The 16,693-nt window shown below is 45.9% G+C and overlaps 3 protein-coding genes across 3 annotated transcripts in view; all 3 read left to right on the forward strand.

The window, feature by feature from the left end:
• Positions 1-5,738, forward strand: part of LOC143955583 (uncharacterized) — a 44,434-nt gene extending 38,696 nt beyond the window's left edge. The window contains exons 6-8 of the mRNA XM_077465665.1: positions 1,566-1,654; positions 1,746-1,869; positions 3,115-5,738. Of these exons, the coding sequence (XP_077321791.1) occupies positions 1,566-1,654; positions 1,746-1,869; positions 3,115-4,844 (1,943 nt within the window). The 3' untranslated portion in view covers positions 4,845-5,738. The remainder of the gene's footprint in view (positions 1-1,565; positions 1,655-1,745; positions 1,870-3,114) is intronic.
• LOC143955542 (uncharacterized) overlaps positions 1-16,693 on the forward strand; it is a 47,234-nt gene that overhangs the window by 22,500 nt on the left and 8,041 nt on the right. The window contains exons 6-10 of the mRNA XM_077465591.1: positions 804-901; positions 986-1,195; positions 1,287-1,449; positions 14,471-14,568; positions 14,647-14,770. Of these exons, the coding sequence (XP_077321717.1) occupies positions 804-901; positions 986-1,195; positions 1,287-1,449; positions 14,471-14,568; positions 14,647-14,770 (693 nt within the window). The remainder of the gene's footprint in view (positions 1-803; positions 902-985; positions 1,196-1,286; positions 1,450-14,470; positions 14,569-14,646; positions 14,771-16,693) is intronic.
• Positions 265-16,693, forward strand: part of LOC143955613 (uncharacterized) — a 47,757-nt gene continuing 31,328 nt past the window's right edge. Inside the window, exon 1 of the mRNA XM_077465702.1 lies at positions 265-687. Within this exon, the coding sequence (XP_077321828.1) occupies positions 603-687 (85 nt within the window). The 5' untranslated portion in view covers positions 265-602. The remainder of the gene's footprint in view (positions 688-16,693) is intronic.

Below are 16,693 nucleotides of genomic sequence, written 5' to 3' on the forward strand. Positions count from 1 at the left end.
TGGGAGGTCACATGACATCACTCTCATCTCTATTAATAAAACACGGACCTGACTGGAGAGATGAGGAGGATTTTGGGAATATACAAAATTATTATATTTGTCTGTTTTATAGGATTATAAAGAAATTAAGAAAACATCTGGTAAGCAGTTGACATTCACCCTAACATCACAGTGCCTCTACCTCACTCTGTGACACCAGAAAAAAAAAATACTAGAAGATTCTAGAAATTATCAATAAGATCACTGATCTGCTGACAGGACTGGTAGGGTGTAGGTCCTCGGGCCTACCCTGAAAGTCTTGGGAGGGGGTGGACATGGCCTTCTGGCTCGGTTCGCCCTCTCTCATGGGGGCTCCCTTCGGGGGAGCCCCACCAAGTACTTGGGTGGGTCTGTTTCGGCAGAACCTCCAGAGAATGCGGTCCATCTGGTTTCGGCTAGACGGGCCATAGTGAGTACCCCAGTCCCCGTCTGGAGCCTAACTCCCAAGGAGATCAGGGTAAGGTCCTTCCTAGAAAGGACCATAGTACACCCGTTGCTCATTTTGTGTCACTCTTTATGTCTGTGTTCCTATAAGGTGTCAGGATGTCACTGTCTATTTCTCCATGGAGGAGTGGGAGTATTTAGAAGGACACAAGGATCTCTACAAGGACGTCATGATGGAGAATCAGCCGCCCCTCACATCACCGGGTAAGAGGAGACTTTATTGTAAAGGAGAGAGCAGTACGGAGGCTCCACCTAGATCCCCCATCATCTGATAAACACATAGAAACAATGTATTCAGTCAGTGTGTGTGTTTCCTACAGATGGATCCAGTAATGGGAACCCACCACAGAGATGTCCCCGTCCTCTGTATTCCCGGGATTCCACACAGGAAGATCACACCATCCCTCACCATCATCAGGTAGATGATTAACATTTGTTAAACAATTGTTACATTCGGGTCTGTGTGTCAGACATAACGTTTCTCTTTTGCTGTTATTGCCAGATTGGGGACCTACAGAAGGTGAATATTCTTGTTAAAGAAGAGATAAAAGAGGAGTATGTTGAGGATGGTGCGATGGAGGTGTTTACAGAGGGAAATAAACATGTTAAGATGGAGCAACTCGATAATAGAAACCCCACAGAGAGATGTCCCCGTCCTCTGTATTCCTGGGATTTCACACAGGAAGATCACACCATCCCCCACCATCATCAGGTAGATGAAATGGAAAAGTAATCTTAACATTTTATGAAATTAGATTATTTTTGTAGGGAATGATGGTATTTTTGTCATATTGTGGGAATAGGGTGAAGACCTGATTGATGTAAAAGTTGAGGTTAAAGCAGAAGAAGAAGAGACGTATGTGAGGGGTGATCAGTACATAGAGGATGATAAAATGAAGGTGCCAATTAAAGAGGAGGAATCTTTTCATGTCATGATGGACAATCAGCCGCCCCTCACATCACCGGGTAAGAGGAGACTTTATTGTAAAGGAGAGAGCAGTACGGAGGCTCCACCTAGATCCCCCATCATCTGATAAACACATAGAAACAATGTATTCAGTCAGTGTGTGTGTTTCCTACAGATGGATCCAGTAATGGGAACCCACCAGAGAGATGTCCCCGTCCTCTGTATTCCCCACAGGAAGGTCACCCCATCCCCCACCATCATCAGGTAGGTGGGATTAGGCATGAAGGACTTGACACATCTTGATTTTTATTAAATCAGTTTTTCCCGCATTGACAGATTTTTTGTTGTTTTAAAGAGTGACATGAAAGTTGAGGTTAAAAAGGAAGAAGAGACATATGTAAAGGGTGATCACCAGTTTACTGAGGAGATTGAGATGGTTGTGATTAAAGAGGAGCAATCTTCCCTAGGTATTGGCATCGGTGAGTGATAGACACTACAGGAAGAAACTTTACTTTTTTTTTTTTCTACTACTGTAAGGTATGTTCATAGTCAAAATAAGATAAAGTGAAAGTCTGCCCATTCTCCATTGGGCATAATAAGCCTATAGATACATTTACAACTGGCATATCTTATCTTGTATAGTAATGGTTTCTGAATTTACTTTTCTGAAATGGTTTCTGAAAGTACTTTTGGCAGTTTCATCAGCACAAAGAACATCCTTAAAACAAATAAGATTTAGAAATCTCCTTTGTATGAAAGGTCCATCTCCATTTCTCAAAATAATTTTAGGTTCCCAGCAAATGAGGAGGAGATATTATACACCATATGAAAGGTCCATCTCTATTCCTCAATAGAACGGCATGTTCCCAACAAATGAGGAGGAGATACTGTACACCATATGAAAGGTCCATCTCCATTCCTCAATAGAACGTCATGTTCCCAACAAATGAGTCGGAGATACTGTACACCATATGAAAGGTCCATCTCCATTCCTCAATATAACGTCATGTTCCCAACAAATGAGGAGGAGATACTGTACACCATATGAAAGGTCCATCTCCATTCCTCAATATAACGTCATGTTCCCAACAAATGAGGAGGAGATACTGTACACCATATGAAAGGTCCATCTCCATTCCTCAATACAACGTCATGTTCCCAACAAATGAGGTGGAGATACTGTACATCATATGAAAGGTCCATCTCCATTCCTCAATATAACGTCATGTTCCCAACAAATGAGGAGGAGATACTGTATACCATATGAAAGGTCCATCTCCATTCCTCAATATAACGTCATGTTCCCAACAAATGAGGAGGAGATACTGTACACCATATGAAAGGTCCATCTCCATTCCTCAATACAACGTCATGTTCCCAACAAATGAGGTGGAGATACTGTACACCATATGAAAGGTCCATCTCCATTCCTCAATACAACGTCATGTTCCCAACAAATGAGGTGGAGATACTGTACACCATATGAAAGGTCCATCTCCATTCCTCAATATAACTTCATGTTCCCAACAAATGAGGAGGAGATACTGTACACCATATGAAAGGTCCATCTCCATTCCTCAATAGAACGTCATGTTCCCAAAAAATGAATGGTCTATGTTGATGTCCTTCTTTTTTTGAACCAACAGACGTTACTCATGAGTGCACAACATATTATAATAAAAATGCCGTAAACAGTAATAACAACATTTTTTTTTTTCCTTCAGATGAACATGATGTCCAGAACATTTCAGAGTTCCATCCCAACCCATTATCCCTTAATAATGAACAGAATCTGGATGTATATAAAAGAGAGCACACATTGGAGTTTCTGTTTTCCTGTTCTGAGTGCAGGAAACATTTTAAGTCAAGAAAGGACCTAGTGGAACATCAAAGATGGCACAGCAAAGAACAGATGGTTGGCAGCGATGACCTTCCCTATTCATGTTCAGAGTGCAGGAAATCTTTTCGAAGACATTGCGAGCTTCGTTCACATCTAAGAGCTCACAGGAAAAAGATGTCTTGCTCGGAATGTGAGAAAACCACCTTCACAAAAAAGCAACTCCTCAGACACCAGAGAGTTCACACCGGTGGGGAGACCTTTCCATGTTCTGAGTGCGGGAAATGCTTCATGTCGAAATATCGACTTTTTAGACACGACGAACAATGCCACGATGGAAAGCAACAGGCACTAGTTCGCGGCGGTGGCGAGCGGCCCTATTCGTGTTCCGAATGCGGAAAATCTTTTGGAAGAAAATGCAACCTTTGTACGCATCGGAAATCTCACGCGGAAAAGTGGTCCTGCTCAGAATGCGAGAAACCCTTCATAGCGAAAAGGGAACTCGTGATCCACCAGAGAGCTCACACCGGTGAGAACTTTTCCTGCTCTCAGTGCGGGAAGCGTTTCGAAAACAAATACGGACTTAACGCACATCAGAAGGTCCACACGGAGAACTGGTCTTGCTCAGAATGTGGTAGAACCTTCATGACGAAATTACAACTCAATAAACACCGGATCGTCCACACCGGCGAGAAGCCCTTCTCGTGTCCCGAGTGCAGCAAATGTTTCTTCTGCAAAGCAAGCCTCAGGAAACACATGAAGGTCCACACGCACGAGAAGCAGTTTTCCTGTCCGGAGTGCGGGAAATGTTTCCTGTTTCGAAAATCTCTCCTTGTCCACCAGAGCACTCACATTGGCGAGCCTCCTTACCCGTGCCCCCAGTGCGAGAAGTCGTTTGAGTCCAAATCTGAATTTGCTCTGCATCAGACAGCCCACACTGGTGCAAAGACCTATCCGTGCCCCGAGTGCGGCAAACCGTTCCTCCGCAAGTCGCAGCTTGTGATACACCAGAGGCACCACACCGGCGAGAAGCCGTTCGTTTGTCCCGAGTGCGGCAAGGGCTTTGCGTACAAAGCCCCCCTCAGGTCCCATTTGAAGATCCACACCGGCGAGGCGTTGCTTCCCTGCCCGGAGTGTGGGAAGGAAGTGCGCGGGAGGAAATTCCTTCTCATCCACCAGAGAATCCACACGGGCGAGCGGCCTTTTTCGTGCCCCGAGTGCGACAAGTCCTTCAAGGCCAAGTTCCACCTCACTTTACACAAAAAGATACACATCGGAGAGAGGAAGTTTGCTTGTCCGGAGTGCGGGAAGTCCTTCTTGACGAAATCGCATCTTCTGACGCACAAGAAGGCTCACAGCGAGGAACGGCCCTTCCTGTGCTCCGTGTGCGGCAAAGGCTTTAAGCAGAAAGGGAACCTCGACACCCATCATAAGCTCCACGTTGGGGAGAAGCCGTTTTTATGCCCAGAGTGCGGGAAAGGTTTTAAACAGAACTCAGAACTTGTTAGACACCGGAAGAGTCACATGAGCGAGCGTCCTTTTTCGTGTTCGGAGTGCGGGATGCGGTTCAAGCGGAAAGAGTTTCTAGTTAGGCATCAGAGGGCGCAGGGACACTGAAGTTGGAGAAAAATTTATAGCATTGGCTCATAGGATGTATTGTACTGACCAAGTAAGCACTGTGTGATAGAGATGAGGAAGACTCAAAGGGTGTACCAACAAAGTGCTTTAATTTGTTCATAAAATTATTAACAACCAACACATTTCGGGCACGCTCCCCTTCATCAGGGACCAATAATATTTGCAAAATTTTGAATGGACTTGGGGAAGCAGATGAACAAAGCATGTATCAACACCACAAGCACTAAACCAATGGTGGAGTCCAAAAAAAATGCTTTAATTGTTCATAAAATTAGTAATAACCAACATGTTTCGAGGGCATGCTCCCCTTCATCAGGGCATAATAATATTTGCAAAAATTTGAATGGACTTGGGGAAGCAGATGAACAAAGCGTGTACCAACACCACAAGCACTAAACTAATGGTGGAGTCCAAAAAAAATGCTTTAATTATTCATAAAATTTGTAATAACCAACATGTTTCGAGGGCAAGCTCCCCTTCATCAGGGACCAATAATATTTGCAAAAATTTGAATGGACTTGGGGAAGCAGGTGAACAAAGCGTGTACCAACACCACAAGCACTAAAGCAATGGTGGAGTTCCAAAAAATGGCTTTAATTGTTCATAAAATTATTAACAGCCAATGCGTTTCGGGGGCATGCTCCCCTTCATCAGGGCCTAATATATTTGCAAATATTTGAATGGACTTGGGGAAGTAGAAGGCAGTTAAATAGTGATAATGATTTGATCCCCGCAGATTGTGTAAGTTTGCCCAATTACAAAGAAATGAAGGGTCTATCATTTTTATCATAGGTGTATTTTATATGATAGAGACAGAATATCAACCAATAATCCAGAAATAAACACAATACAAATGTTACAAATTGTAATTAATGATCAATTGTCTGTTTTTTTTCAAACGCTCAAAAAAATGGCTACATTTATGGCAAATATAACACATGAAAACGATCTACAGTCCATAATAGTCCATATTAGTAGGGCCTCTTCCTTACATCCCTGGCCCGGTGTTCGTGAGGGTTCGTGGTCTGCACTTATTAGAAGCCCCCTTTAAAAATAAGGTTCCCCCAGATATGTCCCCTCACTCCTAAGTACACTTACTCATTCATAGACAAAGTATTATAGTAAACACACAACAACTTTTTCCTTTATAGACAAAAAAATAAAATAAAAAGACCATTGGCCATATTTAGTCAATGACACAACCTGGTATCCACCTAGGGTTGCCACCTGTCCAGGAATTCACCCGGACAGTTTGGATTTTGAATCATGTGTCCAGGTTTTAGTCTGCCTGAAACCCGGAGACATTGAAGCTGTGGCTCCCCAAGTAAGATAGTCACACACAAATCTGTTGCCGCCCGGGAGCTGCAGGTTTGGCATCACTGGGGGGGTGGGGGGGTGGGATGATGACGTCAGCAATGGTAGGTTGGCCACACCTGCTATTTGCCACAGTGCATATGGTGCACTACATTACTACTCTCCGTGGGGCACCCGAAGGTTCCCAGGTCTTTTATAATCCTATAGTGTTTACTACTGAAAGAAAAACTGGCTCCGTGACTCTAAAGTGTATGGGTTTGGCTTGAAGAAAAGGTGGCAACCCTATATCCACCCCCCCCCCTTTTGTTTAAAGTGTTGCTGGGTTTGCTGGCTGTGCCTGGGCCCATAACCTATTATGCAGAGTATTGAAATAATGCGCTGGAAGCATCTTGGATACAGAAAATGGCTTTACTTTTATGGAGAATGGCAGAACATATCTTAAAGCATGTCTTTATGATGGAACAGGAAGAGAGCAACAAACAAGTGCACAGAGAGGAAAGCAAATACTTCCTCTTATTACATAAGGTGGGGGGAGAACTTCTGGGGGAATCTAGGATGGAAAAGGACCTCGGGGTCCTAGTAGATGATAGGCTCAGCAATGGCATGCAATGCCAAGCTGCTGCTAACAAAGCAAACAGAATATGGCATTAAAAAGGAGATCAACTCCAGAGATAAAACGATAATTCTCCCGCTCTACAAGACTCTGGTCCGGCCGCACCTGGAGTATGCTGTCCAGTTCTGGGCACCAGTCCTCAGGAAGGATGTACTGGAAATGGAGCGAGTACAAAGAAGAGCAACAAAGCCGATAAAGGGTCTGGAGGATATTAGTTATGAGGAAAGGTTGTGAGCACTGAACTTATTCTCTGTGGAGAAGAGACGCTTGAGAGGGGATATGATTTCAATATACAAATACCGTACTGGTGACCCCACAATATATAAATACCGTACTGGTGACCCCACGATAGAGATAAAACTTTTTCGCAAAAGGAGGTTTAACCAGACACATGGTCACTCATTAAAATTAGAAGAAAAGAGGTTTAAACTACGTAGATGGTTCTTTACTGTAAGAGCGGCCAGGATGTGGAATTCCCTTCCACAGGCGGTGGTCTTAGTGGTGGGAATTGAGAGTTTCAAGAAACTATTAGATAAACACCTGAACGACCGCAACATACAGTGATATACAATGTAATACTGACATATAATCACACACATAGGTTGGACTTGATGGACTTGTGTCTTTTTTCAACCTCAACTACTATGTAACATTACCATATTATAACACTGCAGTACCACCTGCTGGATAGAAAGGTATAATGCATACAGTATTGTTCACAGTATAAAACAACTTTACATTACTTGCTGTTATTCTTTCAACATAAAGGGGGATTCCAGATTCTGTTAAGCCCCCCGGCCTGCAGACCCCCACAACCACCAGGCCAGGGTTGTGGGGAAGAGGCCCTTGTCCTCATCAACATGGGTACAAGGAACTTTGCTGGGGGCCACCCTGGCAAGGTACCCTCACCATGTTGAGGGCATATGACACATTAAATAACATGCTTGGGGGGGGATTCTATGAACCTGTACAATACATACCAGACCCTCATCTAGAATGAAGGTCTCTTATGTATTGTACAGGTTTATGGCATCCCCCCCAAGCATGTTATTTAATGTGTCAATTACACAACCTAGTATCCCCTACCCTTTTTGTTTAAAAGGAGCTTCCAGATTCTGCTAAGCCCCCTCGGCCTGCAGACCCCCACAACCACCAGGCCAGGGTTGTGGGGAAGAGGCCCTTATCCTCATCAACATGGGTATGAGGTACTTTGCTGGGGGCCACCCTGGCAAAGTACCCTCCCCATGCTGAGGGCTTGTGGCCTGGTACAGTACGGAGAGTGTTCTTTGACCCTTTTGTCTGACCAACCAGGCTCCACGCTCAGATAAGGGTCTGATTTAGATTTTGGGAGGACCCCATGCTTTGTTGCTTTTTTTTGCATGGGGTTCCCCCTAAAATCCATAGCAAACCCTCATAAAGCATACGGATCTGGTATGTATTTTAAGAGGAAACCATTTTATTGGGTTCCCCTTACAATTCATACCAGACCCTCATTTAGGATAAGGGTCCGGTATGGATTGTACAGTCATCCTCTCCCCCCAAGCATGTTATTTAAAGGAGCTGTGCATTTTTTTAGTTTTTCACTTTAAGTCTGATTGAAAGAGCTGCTCCCTGCTGAACAGTTATTTTTACATGTAGCACCCTGGTGTTTAGGCAGGGTTGCTAGTAAATTTAGTTTGCTAGGTGGTAGTTGCCCTGGTTAATTGTTAGTAGATCCACTGATTCCTCTCTAGTTCTGGACTTGCTGCACCTTCTCTCTTCTGTCGCTAGGTGGCGTTATGCTGGTGACATTAGATAGACGAGGGCATAGCAAGGTCAGGTTATGAATGGATGGGGTGTCTCAGCCAATTGACGGTGGTTTCTTTAGTCCCTTGACCTACTGGGAGAGCCTATTTATTTGGGTGGAGTCAGGAGTCAGAGTTCTGTGCCATCTGGATGACTGTCTAGGTGGACGTGTGTTATGCTGCACAGGGCTGCTAGGCCGGAAGCCTGAGGCCTATCCCAGGGGCATCTGGCTGCCAGGCTGTCTGAGGACCTATCCAGTAGCAAGAGAAGTGGCGTAGAGTTGGGAATGCAGGATTGGAGTCCAACCGAGAGTAATGGTTCCGCTGGACAGGGAACCGATTGTGGTCGGAGGTGGGGAGGAAGCTGTCGCAAATAAGGGACCATTCACCTTGTTATCGGGGACCACTGTGAGTAAGCTAGAGCCAGTACCAGAGCAATCTTCTCACCAGCCTGGGACGGTGAAGAAGTGGGAAAACTTCAGCAAGTGCCAAGCCAGGGACCCAGCGGGATAGCAGAGGTGACGCTTGAGGAGCACCAGTGAGTGCCAAGCCAGGGACCTAGCGGGATAGCAGAGGTGACACTTGAGGAGCACCAGTGAGTGCCAAGCCAGGGACCTAGCGGGTCAGCAGAGGTGACGCTTGAGGAGCACCAGTGAGTGCCAAGCCAGGGACCTAGTGGGTCAGCAGGGGTGACGCTTGAGGAGCACCAGTGAGTGCCAAGCCAGGGACCTAGCGGGATAGCAGAGGTGACGCTTGAGGAGCACCAGTGAGTGCCAAGCCAGGGACCTAGCGGGATAGCAGAGGTGACGCTTGAGGAGCACCAGTGAGTGCCAAGCCAGGGACCTAGCGGGATAGCAGAGGTGGCGCTTGAGGAGCACCAGTGAGTGCCAAGCCAGGGACCTAGCGGGATAGCAGAGGTGACGCTTGAGGAGCACCAGTGAGTGCCAAGCCAGGGACCTAGCGGGTCAGCAGGGGTGACGCTTGAGGAGCACCAGTGAGTGCCAAGCCAAGGACCTAGTGGGTCAGCAGCGGTGACGCTTAAGGAGTATCTGTAAGTTCCAAGCCAGGGACAAGGGAAGCGGGGGTGACGCTTGAGGAGTATCTGTAAGTTCCAAGCCAGGGACAAGGGAAGCGGGGGTGATGCTTGAGGGAGACATTGAGATATGGAAGTGGAAGAGCTCAGGGGACCCAACAGGGAAGTGGGGGGGATGCTTGAAGAAGATACTGATTTGTGGTAGTGGAAGAGCTCAGGGGATCCATTGGCGATTGTGTCTGAGAATCTAATGAAAGACTTGGAGCTCGGTGAGTGAAGACCTATAGTGAGAGACTGTAGAGTGCGAGGAGAACCATTTGTGTTAACAATAGTTAAATACAACTACCGTTAGTGACCTATACAGAAGTGGTGTCTGGCTGGAGGCCTTCCACTGTATAGCTGTCTGCCTATAGAAGTCTCGGAGTCTGCCAATTATCATTGCATCTACTTAAGGGTGTCCTGGCCCTAACCCTCTCCCTCACAGTTCTTGTTCAAGGAACAATAAATCTCTTTGCATTCAAAAAGTGTCTGACGCCCATCACTTCAGCTTGCATTACACCCAGCATGCCTAGTAACCAGGGCAGGACTTACCATTGGGCTTGACTGGGCTCAAGCCCATGGGCCCCGCCGAGATATATAGCCGAGTGTACTCGGCTCGTCTCGTCTCACAGTCACGCCCTATGATGGACATAACACAGGGACTGGGCGTGACTGTGAGCCAAGCCGAGTACACTCGGCTACTCTCTGCTCTGCTCGGGACTGTGACAGGACCCGAGAGCCGCCAAGATACACAGGACTCTGTATCTCGGCGGCATAATTTTTAAACTTCAAGACTGCAATGACAAGGCTGCAAATGACAAGGCTACACTGACAAGGCTGTAATGACACTGGACAAGGCTGCAGATGGATGGGCAAGGCTGCAGATGGACACCGATAAGGCTGCATTGATGGGCATTTAAATGTAATTGTTTTTCCTTAAACTTCCCTCCTAAAGGTTTTTTCCCTTAAAATCCGCTCCTAAACTTCGGGGTGCGTGTTATACGCCGATAAATCGGATAATGTATAGAAGGTAGGGCCTGAAAGTGACTCAAGCCCAGGGGCCCCCACCACCCTAAGTCCTGCCCTGCTAGTAGCCCACTCTACAACAGAAGGATGTCAGCTCTCCCTGACTCCGGAGATCACCATTAGGTCTTTGGAGGTTCGGGAACTTGCTACATAAATATTTTGTTTTGTAATTTGTACCCATGGCAGTGCCGAGCCCCCCCATGTCCTTTTCTCCCAAAAACTTGCAAATTGGCTTTGAAAAAGGCCAGAAAAAAAAAAATGACAACATTCATCTTCAATAGAATTCGAAGGGGTTGGCCTCTCTCTACTTTTGGAGTCGCACATTTTTCGAATCGCTCAACTTCGCTCAGTTGGGCCGTCACTACCGGAGAACTGAGCCCTGGCTGGTATTGCCAGCGATGGCAAACCAAGATCGGGGCTATTCAAACCCTTCTGTTATTAATTGTAAGTAATATTATTATTCTATTCATATTTTCCCAACTCTTCATCGTGTCCTGGATGTATACAAGTTCTAATAAAACTGGAGAATCTCCAGACCAGATCGACCAAGGAACATATAGCATTAAATCAACTAAACCCTGAGGGGAAAAAACAAACAAAAAACTGTGTAGCGTGAAAAGGGATTGCATGGTGAAGGGTTAATGTATGAGGGGGCAATGGGAGGGGCCAATCACAAGCTGGCTACAAGAAAATGGCAGCTGTCATGTAGGATCACATGACACTATAGAGCGTGTGCATTTGTAGACCCTGGTGGCCATGTTGGACACTGGCACCACACTGAATTTTACATGGTGGAAGTGGGCGGGGTATTTCTGGAGCAGGGTAATGTCTGCCCGCAGACAGGGAAGAAGTTGGTGGTGGTGGTGGTATGTCTCTTATTTCATCTTTTCTCTCCGAACTTCCCACCACCCACTACACACCCTATTCACAAACCTTTTATTATTATTATTATTATTATTTTTTATATATATATATATATATATATATATATATATATATATATATATATATACACACATTTTCCCTAGTCCTGCTAGACATCCCATTCAAAAATGTATATTATTATTATAAATAATAGTCAGTATTATATTATCCCCACCACCCACTACACACTCTATTCAAACCCTACTATCGTTATTATAAAAGCGGGGTGGATAGTAGTCATATTAATAACATTCATTTGAAAAAAATGACCCTAATGGTAAAAGGAGGGACAAAATGATCGACACACCGGAAAAGACACCAGCAATACGGGAACAGCAGAAGGCATGCAGTAATCCCCAAACTGTGGCCCCCGAGGACCAGATGTGGCTCTTGGCTTACTTTTATGTGGCCCTCGGGGAACTATTTTCATCCACTACCAACATAATGGGGCATAATTCCAACCCCCCCCCCCCCGTCCCCCACTTACACCAATGAAGTGGCAGAATTTCTCCCAGTGACACCAAAGATGGGGCACCCAACAGTGGGGCCCAATGATGCCAGCAATGGGGCACAATTCCTTCCAATGACATTGGAAGATTTGTTTATTCCCACTGACGTTGGGACCTTTTCTACTTCCAATGCCCACAGTCCGGCCCGAAGGACAGTAAACTGGCCTGTTGTTTTGAAGGTTTGGAAACTTCGGCAATACCGAAACGGTCACAGTCAAACAGTCAATTCCATATATACACACCTCAGTTATTCTTGTCCCAGGTGAACACACAACAATACATCAGTTGCAGTGGCGGCTCGTACGTTGTGGGTACACGAGCGCCACCCCTTCCCCCCCCCCATCCATGTGCCCAGCCCCTTTCAGGACACCGGATGCAAGGACTCCTATGGCGGGGGGGCAGGAGGGGGTGTATTTTTTTTAAGCACCTGATTACAGCCAGAGGCTCTAATAGGCTTCAAAAAAGGGTGGGCTCCAGGCGCAGAGAGTGCTCCCTGATCCCACCCAATTGTGTCACCATGGCAAATGAATATTCGCTATTTTCAGTGAGCACCTGTTTGCTGATTGGTCAAAGCTCCAGGCGTCCATATTGGATGCTCAGCGCTTTGGTGGAAGTGGGACAGTGTTTGATGGGCACACTGGCAGCGTTTGATGGCACAGTGGCAGCTTTTAATGGGCACAGTGGCACCATTTGATGGCACAATGGCAGCATTTGAGGGCACAGTGGCAGCATTTGATGGGCACACTGGCAGCATTTGATGGGCACACTGGCAGCATATGATGGGCACACTGGCAGCATTTGATGGGCCCACTGGCAGCATATGATGTGTCAGCGTTTGATAGGCACACTGACACCGTTTGATGGCACAGTGTCAGCGCTTGATGGCACGGTGGCAGCATTTGAGGGCACAGTGTCAGTGTTTGATGGCACAGTGACTGCAATTGATGATTTTTTTTCAAAAATATTTTGCACCCCCCCCAAAAAAAAAAAATTTTTAAGCACCAGCCTCCAGGGCTGCTGATAGGGGGGACCACCAGTCCTCCTGTAGGGGGCCCCGGCACACAGAGGGGCCCGAACAGCAAGAGGAATCAGTGTTGTCGATACGAGGAGCAATTACAGAAAGATGCCCTGTGTGGCTCTCTGCAGCAGATAAAAGCTGGTTTCTCTCCCTCCCACCAGCTTTTAGCTGCTGCAGGGAGAGACACGGGGCATTGTTCGTGTTTTTACTTTCCCCTCCCTGTTCTATTATAAAAGGGCTCATTTACGCAGGTTCTCTGTTATGTTTGTGTCCGCTAATAATAATTTTAGTGTAGGCTGTATGGGGCCCCGTGATTTCTAACAGCAGCCCTGCCAGCCTCTACTACTCAGTTCCAAACAGAATATTTGATAAGCAAAGATAAGTTGAGTTCAGGAGCAGCCCATACTTTCAGAAGATTACTAGAGTCCTACATACCATACCCAAAGGAAGTGAGTAGTCCCATAGACCTGCACCTCTCCTTGCATACATACCCCCCTGTCTTATACAAGACATACGACGAGCCGAGAAAAAGGAAGTTCAATAGCCAGCGCGGCTCTTTCTGCTTGATTCCGAGCGTGCGTGAACTTTTGAACCTGCTAGCCAACATTTGTTGGCGGAAAATCCGACGGCAAATGTTCGATGGAGCCTACACACGGTCGGACTTTCCGATAAAAAGCTCACATCGAACATTTCCTTCGGAAAATCTGACCCTGTGTACGCGGCATTAGAGGCAGGATGACGTGCCCTGGGGTACTTGGCAGACCATCCGTGTTATCATCCTGAAACAGGAAGTCACCTACTCATGGCCATCGCCAATATTGGTAAATTCGGTGGCTACAGACCAGTAAATTCTTATTTTTCTGTCCATCTTTAGATTACATCCGCCATTCTCCAAACCAGGCCTTCACCTCATTTCATGACACCTGAGAGAGGCAACCAGAAGGTTCAGAAGTCATCAACAAGATAACAGGACTAATCATGGAAGAGGTGAGCGATGCAAAGCATAACGGGACAAGACGACTGCATCAATGTGTGTGTGGGGTTGTCATATGGGTAACTCTCAACTTAATTTTTGTATCTTCAGAGTGGAAATGGGAATGGCTTCATTGTTAAGGAAGAGATAAAAGAGGAGGATGAAGAGGCTGGTGTGAAGGAGGAGTATTTAGAAGGACACAAGGATCTCTACAAGGACGTCATGATGGACAATCAGCCGCCCCTCACATCACCGGGTAAGAGGAGACTTTATTGTAAAGGAGAGCGCAGTACGGAGGCTCCACCTAGATCCCCCATCATCTGATAAACACATAGAAACAATGTATTCAGTCAGTGTGTGTGTTTCCTACAGATGGATCCAGTAATGGGAACCCACCAGAGAGATGTCCCCGTCCTCTGTATTCCCGGGATTCCACACAGGAAGGTCACACCATCCCCCACCATCATCAGGTAGGTGATTGTTATATAGAACTGAGCATTGTTATTTGCTCATTGGTATTTTATGTTTTTGTCATCTGTTATGTTTAGGGTAAAAAACAGATGGATATGAAAGTTGGATTTAAAGAAGAGAGGAATGTGATGGAATATCAGAGATGTACAGAGGAGGAAGTGATGGTAAAAAAGGAAGAATCTTCTCTACATATTAGCGTGGGTACGTGACAGTCCAGTAAAAGGAGACAGAACTATAAATGGTAGACCAATAAGAGGAGCCTACCATCTGAACTATAACAATAAGGCCGCGTACACACGGGCGGATTATCTGCCCAACTAAGTTCGTCAGACAATCCGACAAACAGTCCGTCCAACTTTTGAATGAACGGACTTGACCACACACAATGAACAGACAGTCCGCTGAAAGCTTGCGCGATGACGTGTACAGCACGTACGACGGGACTAGAAATACGACGTCCAATACACTGCAATGCAACCTTCGCCGTGTAAATCCTTTCTGAGCATGCGCCATACTTAGTCCGTCCAACTTGCCTACTCACGAGCGGACTGTCCGCTGAAACCAAGTCTGGACGGACAAAATTACGGAAATTCCGAAAGACTTAGTCCGTCAGACTGTCCGCTGAAAAAGTCCGCTGAAGCCCACACACGAGCGGATTGTCCGCTGAAACACGGTTCAGCGGACTAAGTTGGGCAGACAATCCGCCCATGTGTACGCGGCCTAAGTTGTAGACATGTACGTGGAGACCGGGCTATAAATGGTAGACCAGGAAGAAGAGATTGAATTATACAGTAGACTCAGGGCCGTCTTTAAGGCAGGGCAAAAGGGGCAGCTGCCCTGGGCCCTGTCATTGTTGTGGAGCCCAAAGCAGCTGCCTCATACTTGCCAACTATCCCAGTTTAAATTTCCTTGTCCCTTGAAGTTTTAGCCCTATTGTTGTGTACAGATGACTCACCTGCAGACCCTGTGTTTACATGTAAATAACTGGCATTCATATGTAAATAGCAGTGCCATTACTAAGCAAAGAGCTGTGGCCATCTGCATTGATATGTAAATAAAGGTGGCATTCATATGTATATTATGCTTCCCTGCAGTGAGAAGATGATGTGCTGTAACCTCTAGCAATCAGTCAGCAGTATTACTGTACAGTAACCTCTAGCAACTAATTAACAAGCAGAAATGATTTGCTGTAACCTCTAGCAACTAATCAGTGAGCCGTAATGTGTGCTGTAACTTCTAGCAACCAGTCAGTAAGCAGTAATGATATGGTGTAACCTCTGGCAACCAATCGCAATTACTGCCTGATCTGATACAGTAAACTGATTTTAAGTCCAGCTTCTATTTATTGTATGTCTCAGTGCAGGTGGAGAGTGAAATTGCATGGGAGGGGGCCCCCAGAAATTTTTTTTTTGCCCGGAGTTCAATCAATATTAAAGACGGCCCTGAGTAGACTAAACTACAGTATAAATGGTAGATCTGTAATCAGAAACTGGATTATAAATGATAGACCTGCCAGCGGAGACTGTACTGTAAATGGTAGATCATTAAAAGGAGACTGGACAATACGTGTCATACCAGTAAGAGGAGACTTGGCTATAAAAAGTAGACCGGCAAGAGGAGACTGAACTGTAAATGGTAGACCGGCAAGAGGAGACTGAACTGTAAATGGAAGACAAGTAAGAGAAGACTATAAATGGCAGACCAGTATGAGGAGATTGGACTATAAATGGCAGACATATAAGAGGAGACTGGGCTGTAAATGGTAGACCAGTAAGAGGAGATTGGACTTTAAATAGTAGACCAGTGTAGCAAGGTCCTGTACCTCTAGAGGCCTAATGATGACCTCCAGAGTCAGGGAGAGCTGACATCCTTCTTTGTAGAGTTGGTTACAAGGCATGGTGGGTGTAATACAAGATGAAGTAATGGGCGCCAGACACTTTTTAAATGCAAAGAGATTTATTCTGTCTTGAACAAGAACTGTGGGAGAGAGGGTTAGGACCAGAACACCCTTAAGTAGATGCAATGATAATTGGCAGACTCCGAGACTTCTATAGGTAGACAGCGATACAGTGGAAGGCCTCCAGCCGGACACCACTTCTGTATAGGTAGGACCACTGTCTCCTA

This window comes from Lithobates pipiens, unplaced genomic scaffold (genome assembly GCF_037356315.1).
Source record: "Lithobates pipiens isolate NorthernLeopardFrog02 unplaced genomic scaffold, aLitPip1_a1.2 Scaffold_35, whole genome shotgun sequence".
Taxonomy (NCBI): Eukaryota; Metazoa; Chordata; class Amphibia; order Anura; family Ranidae; genus Lithobates; species Lithobates pipiens.